This window comes from Lissotriton helveticus, chromosome 3_1 (genome assembly GCF_964261635.1).
Source record: "Lissotriton helveticus chromosome 3_1, aLisHel1.1, whole genome shotgun sequence".
Lineage (NCBI taxonomy): Eukaryota > Metazoa > Chordata > Amphibia > Caudata > Salamandridae > Lissotriton > Lissotriton helveticus.
In genome coordinates, this window is record NC_136061.1 from 1,771,802,853 (window position 1) to 1,771,814,964 (window position 12,112).

At 42.1% G+C, this 12,112-nt stretch overlaps 1 protein-coding gene across 7 annotated transcripts in view; it reads right to left on the bottom strand.

Moving 5' to 3' along the window:
* Positions 1 to 12,112, bottom strand: part of WDTC1 (WD and tetratricopeptide repeats 1) — a 380,833-nt gene that overhangs the window by 120,228 nt on the left and 248,493 nt on the right. For 4 of the 7 annotated variants that reach the window (XM_078682616.1, XM_078682619.1, XM_078682615.1 and 1 more), the window contains exon 12: positions 3,124 to 3,297. In XM_078682616.1, coding sequence (XP_078538742.1) covers positions 3,124 to 3,297 — 174 coding nt within the window. Of the gene's footprint in view, positions 1 to 3,123; positions 3,319 to 12,112 lie in introns of all 7 variants that reach the window. The other 3 variants (XM_078682614.1, XM_078682613.1, XM_078682617.1) reach the window with 1 other exon arrangement.

Consider the following 12,112-nt stretch of genomic DNA (forward strand, 5'->3'; position numbering starts at 1 on the left):
TTTCACATCACCACAGCGAAAGACACTCTTTTCCTCTGTAGTAGGACCCAGAGGTGTTCAGAGCACTGACATCACCCAGCACCTCGTCCAAGTTTTACCTTCAGGAGGCCACAGCCCTCTTCATCAAACCCCTTCGGGAAGTCGGGTCTATCAGGATGAAGTGATCTGGGCAGTGGCGGTGTTGAGGCGGCACCGCCGTCTCCGAGGAGGATGTTCCTCTTCAAGTGGCACTGGGGGAAATGCCTGTACACTATAATCAAACTGCCACAGTTCAGAGCACAACTCAGTCACAGTGCTGTCTCAAAAAGTGTGTGCTGCATCAAGGTGTAGTCATTTCTTCCTTTACAATTCTTTAATGTCTAACAGCTGGTGTTCCTTAATTGCAGTTCATCATGCTTTCCTTCCTTGCTGATGCTAATACAACTCTGCAGAGTCCCACATGACTTATAGAGGTCTCCATTCTCTTTCAGTGACTCATGTAATTTTTATTTTTGAATGATTACAATACTTTATTTTACAAATACTGTGCTCTATTTTCATTACTTCCATTGCTAGGCATAAACAGTGCAAGTTATAGCTACTTGAGATAACCATAACTGGTAGTATTCACTGGTTTAGTTTGCTTAAAACATTACGTTTCAGTGAAATTCGACTTTTTTCAATGTAAAGTAGGATGTCTAAGGCCACAAGTGCTCAACATCCTGCTTTTATCATTTTTTCTTGCTGTCCATCGGATTCGCAGATCCACTGGAAGTCTGCAGGGGGTGCCGCTGAGTGGTGGATCAGCACATCCCTGTAACAGGCAAAAGAATATTCTATTTTTAACTTTGATGCGAGGGTTGTCCCTCTGGGACCTTGCACAAGGCCCAGGGGTCAGGGTACCTTTACCCTGTGCACTTCTGCCTTGTTTACTTTTGGTTTTTAGGAATCGGGGACAGAGTCCAGAATCCTAAGATGGTAGGCTCAACTTTTCATTCACGATGCGACCAGCAAATCAGAACGCACGGTTAGCGTTGCACACCCACCGCAATTAGTCACAGTCAACCAATCACAACAAGGAAGGATCTGCAGATCCTCCACTGTATGAAATCTACATACATTTTGAACCATTTTATAACAAATTACAAAAAACACACCTTCTGGACAAAGGTCTGGCTTTCTGCAAATTGTGAGCAATTCCATTCAGCCCTGTGAAATATACTGTTATTGACAGTGTACCACTGAAGCTTAGGAGGGGATGGGGGTGGGGGTGGCGGTGGGGAGATGGTACAGGAAAAAAGATCTTAGAAAGTTGGAGTCTAGGTATATTCTGGAGATGGGCTCCAAGGATCCATTTGGTTTGAATTTTGATGAAGAAATTTATATGCACCTGTGATTATTTCAATCTGTAGCAGCAACATATTTAACTGCCATATATTTGTTGTTAATGTTTAACTTTAACTTGCTTTTGTATTACTTTTTACAGTCTCAGCCTGGGAGAGAGGACTATGGAGACTAGGCAGGATGGACTAATTCATTTACATAGTAGTTTTGGAAGGCAGTGAACATACTGGGGTAAGTTATTTGCCCACTTGGACTTCATTGATGTATTGGAATAGCTGTATAGATTCTTTGAGTGAAATGCACATTACAGTAAATAGAAATGCATGAGTAGATTTATTTTGGTGACATTTTATTTTCATTTAAGGTGGTGCAATATTTTTTTATGATCATCTAATAAATGCACCTTATGATTATTTGGTCTAAGTTGAATTATCACAATATGCACATTTAAATATGGCGGGAATTATTGCAATTCGAGATAAGTTTGTTTTTTGGCCCACTTGCGCTCCATTGGTTCACAGCAACAACCTTCTCTATGTGCAGAATATAATGTGCCCTAGCATGAAATGACTATATTAATTACGTGGAGTATTATTGTTATTAAGGAGGTGTATAATGTTGATGATCATGATTGATGTAGTTTTTGATTTTTTGTGGGATTGTACAAAGCATAATTAAGTGAGAAAATATGGTGAATAGCAGACTAATGGATGAAGCAGGATGGCTGAAAGCCACAATAAATATATTGTATATAGATTTAGTCAAATTGCCAGACCTAAAAAGAGCTCAGTACTGGGGCGGTGGGAAGCCTCAGGGCTTAAGGAGCTAATGGCAGCTGTCTCTGGCTTGTTAAGATTTCTTCAGGCTACTCCCCTGAAGGATAGATCAATTCAAAAGGAAGAGGTACCAACTTGATTTTCTCTCTGATGTTGAGGAAACATGAACAACTTGACTGGGATGAACAGTTCCCAAAAAAAAGTAGACATCTGACATTTAGATTCACTAACATGGACAAGTACTCCGCTCTGTTCCACGTGTGTTTTTAATTTATGCTGTCAATTTTCAGGCTAACACCATTATTTCCTCTGTCAGGGTAGCAGATTCATCCATTCCACCGCCCTTAAAAACATGACACTGTTGCATGAAAGGAAGAAAAGGCATCCATTAAATCATTTAATACATCCATAAATAGAGCAATACATGCAAATAACAGCTAACACTTCCTGAAAAGCAATACACTCAAGTGTATTGTGCTATATACATACAAAGCATATTTTGGACTCAAACACTGTCAATCCCTTATTGTAAAAGTTAAACCGCAGATGACGCTTGTTCTATGCTTCAATGATTGATTAAATCATATACAATTTCTCATGCAATCTGTACAAGAGTCCAACACTGAACCTGCCTGTTCTTTTAATAACCCTAATTAAATAAACTTAAATAAATATATGCATACAAATATATATGTATGCCTCAACATCCTCTCTAACATAATATACTGTTTTTCATAGCCAATTCATCACGCCATAGTCTACATGCTCCCACCTAATTGACATTTCCCTAGACCACACCCTCTGTTATGGTTTCAGTGCCTCATGTTCTCATAGTCCTCAACATATCCTCCTTAGAGAATAATTACAAGCAAGGTACTACTTTTCCCCTAAATGTGCTTCTCCTAACAGCATTATGAGCTCAGTTCGGGTGGATCACCTCAAGTCCCTTTAATGTATTCACCAACATAGAGTGTACTGTTAAACCCTCAGTACTTTTATTGCTACTCCACCCCAGCACTCTTACCACTTCCGCTTCATGTAGGCGGCAGCACGGTTGCCATATAACATGGCGTTGCGAGGGGCTTTCTGTGTGGCTTGACTATACAGCTCGATGGCGAGGCTCCATTGCTGGCGGGCAAATGCATCATTGGCCCTTTGTTTCACCTTCTCCAGAAATGGTGGTAGTTCCACCTGCGCACTAATGGAATTAAGGGGAAGACTATGTATAAGAGATGGTAGAATGGAGGAAAAAAGACAAGGGGTGATGACCAACAATGTGGAGAGTTGACAAAATGAGAGGATAGGAAAATGTAAGAGAGGAAAGATGATGAACAAGAGAAAAAGAAGAAAATAAGTGACAATAAGCACCTGCAATTAGAACAAAGCTCAAAATGTAAAAGTTACCTATCTGCAACATTTGCTTCCCAGCATAGCCATGATGCTCCTATTCACCAACTGAGAATGTTTCACTGTCACAGTCAGCCTTCCCTTTAAAACCTTCATGTTACAAAAGATCTCCACTACTTTACAGTGCGTTTAACATTATTCATGACTTTACTGGCTGCTTAACATGGGAGAAGGCTCAAGCTACAAAACTCAGTCCAAATCAACAAAACACACCCCAACTCTCTTCCAAGGACTGCATTTATCAGGCATTTACTTTTTAGGAAAGATATCAGCACTAAGTTTGTTCCCACTTTGCAATGACTGGCAGATGAAGTCACGTCACCTAGGCAAATTTGTTCGGACAAAAAAAAAAAGGGGGTAGTGAAGTGCGTTTAACCAATTGTCAAGCCACAGGCCGCTCAAACAACCACGTTTCTTCTGGCTGATATTTTAGTTAGCAACGTTACCTAATGGATGTTGTCTTGGTCCCTTAGCTCAGGCTCTGTGCAAGTGCAAGACATCTCGCTACATGGAGGTAAAGTTAACTTAGTTCTTTCTCAATACCATAGACATATTCTAGTTTAATGAACCAGGCACACCTTATCTCCATGAACGCGAAGAAGCCCGAGAAGGAGTTATTTGATCTAGCAAGAGAATTCATAAGCATAGTCATAGAAAATATCGGTTGAGCCACTTGTCCAGGTAAAATGTAAATGTCATCAAATTAACTTTTCCATCTGTCAGCCACAATAAGAACAATTCTGGTTCGGACTAAAGGCAGCCACTAATACATTCAAAACATTTTATGTGAGAATAAGGTGAAAAGAACGCCCTCTGGCAGAGCAGTATTTAGTATCTCTGATAACATGCCATCTTAAATCTCTCTGTAGTGGTTTTCCTATTTAGTTTCCTGAGAGGAAGTTTGTTACTTACTTGTAACCCTAGCAGCATTGGCATCCTTCATAGAGTCTCATGCTGTGCATACTCCCTTTTGTCAGGCTCTGAATACTCAGTACGTAGCAGTTTAGAACAAGCATTGGTATAGCCAATAGGTCTCTCCTTTGGGACCTTATAAGTATTTAGTTATGCAGCATAATACCCTTGGTGCAACAACATCGACTGTTGCATGGCTAAACGCATAAGGTCCCAAAGGCGAGACTCGTTGGCTATGCCAATGCTTGTTTTTCAAGGGAAGCTAAACCCTAACTGTACACATCACACATATGGCTATTCATTCTATGCCCAAAGGGAACAAACTTCTGTAACCCAAGGAGAGTCTGGATCGTATGGGGGCAACCAGGACAATTCAAGTTAGACAGCATAGAGTATGTGCACCAAATTCCACGACGGATTCCGATACAAGAGTGTGTGTGGAAAGTATCCCAATAAATATTGAAATGAAAGAGACAGAAAGACAGAAATTGGGAGTAAGATAATTAGTGAGCGAGAGAGAATGAATGACAGAAAAACAAAAATATAGATGGAATTTCAGAATTAGGAGAGAATATGAAGGGAGGAGGGAGAGAAAGGAAAACGGCGGGGTACAGAAATAATGTAAGAGACAGAGGTTGGTAAATATTGAAGCAATAATGCTGTGAGAGAAAAAGAGAATAAGTGAATGCAAGAAAGTGAACCAAACCTATAGTGGAGAAGACGGAGATTAAATGGGGAGTTGGATAGAGAGGAAGGGATGGTGAGGTGGGAGTTTAGTTACTTCAACACTCAGACTGAGGCCCTTTGTAAGCTGCAACGCACTTCACGAACACTCAACATGCCTGTAACTTCCTTTAAAACAGCAAAGTGTGAGTGTGTGCACTTCTGTCAAAGAGCAGTGATGCCCCTGTTTGTTCACGAAATTGGAGTTAACTGTTTAAGTAGTTTGCCTAGAGCTAGTGCAGATGGCGCTCAAGCAACCAGCTTCGTCACTGCCTCCGGTTCCTGTCCACAAATGTGATCTTATCTCCTTCATCTGCAATTCGCCTAGTCTGAAAATGCTCCTGGCTTAGCTGCGCCTATTTCTGCTTCCCCCGTACCTTTCTGCTTAACTCGGGCTACCTCAAATGCAAGTCTGCTTGCCTCATACGTCTCTGCCTGTGCCAGCTGAAACTGCCTGCATCGGCCATGGCAAACTGCCTAAACCTCAGTTCTGTCTGCCCCGGACTGTGCCATTCTCTCAGAGCTATATCAAACTCCTTCCCCTATACAACCTGTTTCTTTAGTGTTTCTTTAGTGTCCCTTCGCCTCTATCCAAATTGTGCTCAGGCCTATTTAACACCATTCAGATGCTGACACGCCTTCCCTCCCAGAAGCTCCATTTCCCAATTCCAAAGCATGAACCCCAGTGTATTTAATAACGAGGGCAGGGCACAAGTCGTAAAAAAAGAATTGGGGGGGACGCTGTCACCAGAAGTGATGTCACGACAGGAAGTGATGTCACAAAAGGTGCTGAGCTCCTCGTCCCAGAGAGGCCAAAGAGTGAAGTTCAGTTGTTTGGCAGGGGGGACGGCGACCCCCGGTGAAATAAGTGGGGGGACGCCGTCCACCCGCGTGGTACCCCGACTCGAGCCCTGAACGAGGGCCTTCCTAAAGACTCTCGGGGGTGAAGGGCGCCAACAAAGAGTATCGCACCACCAACACAAAAGCCGAACCTGACCAGATTTGTATCCCGGCGTCAGCTCAACACGTTGTCATTCAGAGCAAATCATTTAATATCTCCGTGCCTAGAGAAAAGATCTGATCATGCGTAATTAATTCTGGTGCTCAAGTAAAGCACGTTTTCGCTACATACAATGTGCAGAAAATAAAACTTACATACCTAAAAAGCTATCAACATCATGTTTTGGCATAAGATTTAAAAATATTTAGCAACTCAGCAATTATGTTATTTCCATCGGAGCTTTTCCAGCGTAGTTTTTTCATGGTTTAGTATTGGTTACGTCGTGCTACACTTGAAACTACATGTCCCATAATACAATACGGATAAGAAGAAAGGGGGCATGTGAAGCTTATTTGATGCCCGAAATGCATCTCAAACAAGCACCTCAAACACAGCCAAATCCACAGCTATGGATTTCCGCATCCTTTCACAAGCACTAGTCCCAGGAGCAATTGGACTGGCAGATTTCTCCGGGCATCTTAAGTCCCCAAACATCCCCCAGGCCATGTGACTCTATTAGAGAGTCAAGAGCCCCCTTTACCTTCCGTTTACGCCCTGTGTATCTGCTTCCCTGTTTCCAGTCAGCTGTGATGTTCATATCCCCACTTAAGATGCCCGGGGATCCAGGGTATACATATTTCTCACATCCCGCACAGAAATATTCTAAACTAGATTATTTTTTTGTGACAAAGGGAGAAATCTGTAAGGTTAAAATTACCAAACCCCCAAGAATTATTTCGGATCACAATCCTTTGATACTAACTTATAAAATCCCTAGTACTCAAAGGGAAATCTCAAAGTGGACCTTTGAAAGGAAACTCCTAAATGATGAAAGGTTTGTCAAACACATAAAACACTGGGCGAAAGAATTTTTTGAAATGAATAGATATAGTGCATCTAGAAATGGTGTATGGGAATCCTTTAAAGCTTCATTAAGAGGGGAGACATTCAGCTGTGCAGCCAAATTAAGGAAAGAGGATAGAAGTATCTTGGAGAAACGTACATTAGAGTTAGCAGAAGCTGAGAAATGCCACATAATGGAAATAGCTTCAGGTCAGGATAGTTCGGAAACGACTAGAACTATGGCTTTGATCAAGGGGGAGATCCTAAAAATAATTACGCAGAAGGAGATCGGTAATTATCAGACACACAGAGCAAGGAGATATGAGACAGGCGAGCAAGCTGGAAGAGTCCTAGCCCTCCGTATTAGGCAAGAAACGAATAAAAATAAAATTGCGAAGATCAAATATAATGGTGTTGAGCATACAGACGCTAAAGCTATAATGGGGGTATTCCAGAATTTTTATCAAAAATTATATGATCAAGAGACTGGGTTGGCACCAATTTTGCATGACTATGGGCCATCATGCCCATCGCTGGGGGATGAGGAGAAAACGCGACTGGACTTAGACATAACATCAGAAGAGATTAAGACCGCTTTATATGAACTAGCAGCGGGTAAGGCAGTAGGTCCAGATGGGCTACCATTAGAAGTTTATAGGGCTCTGGAAGACGAAATCCTTCCTATGTTGGTAGACCTTTTTAATGGAATAATCTGCACTGGAATGATCCCTGATACATGGAAACAAACCAATATCGTAATATTTCATAAGAAGGGAAAACCTGCGGAAAACCCTGGCTCGTATCGGCCAATATCATTGATAAATTCGGATGCAAAACTCTATTCGAAAGTATGGGCCAAAAGACTAGGGAGGGTGATTGGTCAACTTGTCTCACCTTGGCAGCATGGGTTTGTCCCGGGTAGGGGGACAACGGAACACATCGCGCGAGCAATCTCGCTGTTTGACTCGAATGCTGCTACGGGAGGAGATATGGCCATGATCCTTTTAGATGCCCGAAAAGGCCTTTGACCGTGTAGTATGGGATTTTATGTGGGAGGTTTTAGCTAGAAGGGGTTTTGGAGAAAAATGTAGAAATGCAATTAAAGCTATGTATAGAGATCCGGTAGCTAGAATTAACGCAATGGGTCTGCAGTCGGAAGAAGTGGTGATTAGGAGAGGAACTCGACAGGGGTGTCCCTGCTCCCCGATACTTTTTTCTCTCTTTATCGACCCTTTTATCAGGAAAATCCTCGCCTCTGATAACATATCCCCAGTCATAACCAATGGTCATAGCACTTAATTATTGGCATATGCGGATGACCTGGCAATCACCACTAAGGATCCGCAAACGGCAATGATTGAACTAACTCATCTTGCGCATGAGTTTGGATTATGTTCTGGCTATAGGCTTAATACCGAAAAAACAATAATAATTGGGACAAGAAATATCCATAAAAGAGAACCAAGATATGTGGATTCTGCAGTTTATCTTGGGGTAAGAATCAATGCTAATGTTGGGAAAATTATCGAGGAAAATTATCTGCCTCTACTTACCTCAATAGATAGAGAACTCAGAAGAATAGATGTCTTTGATTGGGAGGGTGAATGTACTGAAAATGTCAATGTTTCCGAAATTGTTGTATTTATTCCGTGCCATACCCTTACGAGTAGAAGAGGGTTTGCTTAAAAAAATGGAAGCAGTTTTTGTAAAATTCGTGTGGCAGTATGGGAAAATCCGGAGATCATTAGCTCGACTTTCTGCACCATTAGAGGAAGGAGGGCTATCTGCACCCAATTTGAGGCTGTACCACTGGGTTTGTTTACTGCTGCAAATGAATTATTTGTTGAGAAATGATGTTTTAGAAACTCCATTTGGCTTTTATAGAATTCCTTCAATTTATGAAGTATTAGTAGGAGAAAGGGATCGGGGGCTCCTAACACGAGAAATTAATGTGTCATACTTTAAAAGGAGTAAAAGTAAAGTAATGCTAAGTGTATGGGGTACTTGGAAGGCGATATTGAAATTCCTGAAAATCCCGAAGATCAATAGTATGATTGACCTATGGAGCTCAAGACCTTTTTCTCATCTTGGAGAGAATAGAAATAGCAGCACATGGAAGGCGCTGGGTATTAGATATTTAGGGGATGTCATGTGTGGGGATGATTTTTTGGAGTTCGATAGTTTACAACAGAAATTTGGTATTCCGGCCACCCACTGGCTCCTGTATAATCAAGTGAAACAAACGATTAAATCACTTAGACCGAGATTAGCATTACAGGAGATAAATCCTCTTATAAAGTATGTAATAAATGGCGGCAAGAAGATCAAAGTAGGGTATAGTCATCTCTTGAAGGCGTTGGGTAATGATATTGCACAGATAGAGTCTGCTTGGGCTCAAAGGATAGGGGATCCAAATGTAGACATAGATTACGCGCTCGCACTGAACAAAAAGGTATTAAGAGCAACTAATTTAAAAGCACAGCACTACAAGATGGTCTTCAATTTGTATTATACCCCTGCAAAGCTGTTTCAATGGGGGTTAAGAGACAACGATAAATGTCCAAGGTGTAATCAAGGCCCGGCGGATCTTCTGCATATCTTTTATTCTTGTCAGAATCTCACACTTGTTTTAACAGAAATGGAAAAAATTTTATCGGGGCTGCTAGAGTTTCAAATATCTCTATCCCCAACTATGGTTTTACTTGGTAGGGATGAAAACCTAGCAATCGGACATGAAGCTGAAGCATTTATTTTTCTATCCGTAGCTGTTTTTAGAATCTTAATTGCCGCGGCTTGGAAAAACCCGATTGCGCCCTCTTTTCAGATGTGGTTAACCAGGCTGCTGGGGATCCATAATATAGAGGAATTCCTATATAATTTTAAGGGTAAAAGGACGAAAGAATATGGTAAAAGGATTTGGCTCCTCTTAGAAATTGGAGAGAACTAAGATGAATAGACCGTGAATTGATGTAAGAACGATCCCCTTGTATTATTTGGACTGTAACATTCTTGTGTACTTTTGCTGCCCTTCTGCTGTTTGCTGAGATGTTTTACATATTAACTGTCTGATTTTATCATATGCAATATAGTTTATGTCCATATGTTTAAATGTCTGATGGGAATCAGTTGGTATTTGTAAATTGTGCTATATTCCGATCCATCTCAATAAAATATTTAAAAAAAAAATGGACTGGCAGATTTCTTATTCACGCACTTCCGGTCACGCCGGAAGTTCTGCAGGAGGAAAGCCATGTTTGGCGAGCATTGTGATGGCGAGGGCAAGTGAGAGCCGTTGAGATCTTTGGGGGTTTAGAGATGGCGATTGCTTTGTGGTTTCGGCAACCTGGTTATCTGGAATGCTGCGGTTAGATTTTGCAAACAAAATAATTGGAGATTCTTTATACTAGCAGGAGGTATCGGGTAATGATTGCGGAGCACGGTTTGTTTGTTTTTGGGAGGGGGGAGGAGCACTTTTATATAGCGCAAACTCGACCCGCAGCTATCGGATCGCTTTACAGGAGTACCAGTCGCGTTACAGGTGTATATATTCATTTTTTTGGTATGCGCGGGGAAATAAAGCGATTGGCCCAGAATCACACAATGTTGAGCCGACGTGATTCGAATGGTCTAAACTCGTCAACTCTGGCCCTTAGGCCTCATCCTCTCCTGGTTGGGTTGTATTACTACGTGTCCAAGATATGATTTTTATAGCGCAAATGTATTTTGATATTTAAAAAGGCATGCCTTCTTTGAGGTCCTACTAGAGCAGTAGTGCCTTTAGCAGGAGCTGGTGTGAGTTTCTGCTTTTCCAATTTTATTGGATTCAGAGATGGGGTATGAACTTCATTAGGTCAACTACAGCAAACGTGATATAGATACAACAATTGTTCTCTTTCAGTTTTGCAAGGGGAGGGGGGCAGATTCGAGTACACATGCATATTGTAACAGAAAGCTTTGTTTCGAGCAGTGACTTCTTAGACTAGAAGAGATGAGATAAGTGGAATGCTGATTTTTTGGGCAAATTAACATTTGCGTGAAGCGCAAGGGTTAAAAAGCAAAGCAGAAGTGGTCACAGCACACTCAGGCTGTCTCAACACAATAAATAAATATGCTGCAGGGGCACGGCTTCGAGGCTCAATACAGCGTTTCCCTTGCGGGAGCGAGCGCGATAATTGCTAACAGATGGCGCCGCTGCTCGCTCCCGCAAGTAAACACCACACATGCACAAGGGCTGCATTAGGCCTGTAAATAAGTATATGCTGCACAACTGTTCTGTGTTGTCAGGTCCGCGTTAAACACTCACCGCCCATCAAATCCATAACTCCTTCTATAGGCTTCCATCACACTCATTGCTGCTTGTGAACAGCACTTCATTTCAGAATGTTTTTGCAGCTACTTCACTAAACAATTTAAAGAGGGCTTCGTCTACGCCATTGTTGCTTCTTCCACCCCAGTAAATGGACTAATGAGAACTAGCAATGTCTCTTTTCTTTAAAGGGAGTGGAGCTGGTGCAGGTTTGTCCATTTTCCTCTCGTTGGAAGGACTGACTATAAGGTGACCTGTCTTTGGATCTATTTGAAGAGTTTTTTGTGTTGGATCAGGTCTTAAAAAGCTCCTCCTGTGGAGTGTCTTGCTTCGGCACCGATTTTTTCGGGTCCGACTGTTTGTGTGGCACAAGTTTTGGAGTTGTTCTATGCTCCTTATGTTTGGAATCAGGAGTTTTCTTGGGTTCCGAAGGTTGGTTTGGGGTCTTTGGAACCGGTTGTTCCGATGATTTTTTCGGATCCGAAGGGTTCAGTGCCAGTGGATTTCTGTGCTGAATGCTCCGATTTGAAACCAGGCTTCGGTGCGGACGAAGACATTGGTTTCTCTTTGGGTTTGTCTTTTTTCTGTGCCGGGGATGGGGTTTCGGTACCAAAGGTAGGCTGGCTCGATCCCAAGTCGCCTGAAAGCTTATGTGTTGACTTCTTTGCTGGGCCCGAAGGAGGGGTGTGGGAAGTTTTGTCCCGTGTGCACCTAGGCCAGAGGGTGAAGGTGTTACTGAAGCCTTTTTGTTTTTGACGTCGGAGTCGTCGGCTCCGGAGGCGCTAAAGTTGCCCTCTTCGATCTGCTCCGGTACATTGATGC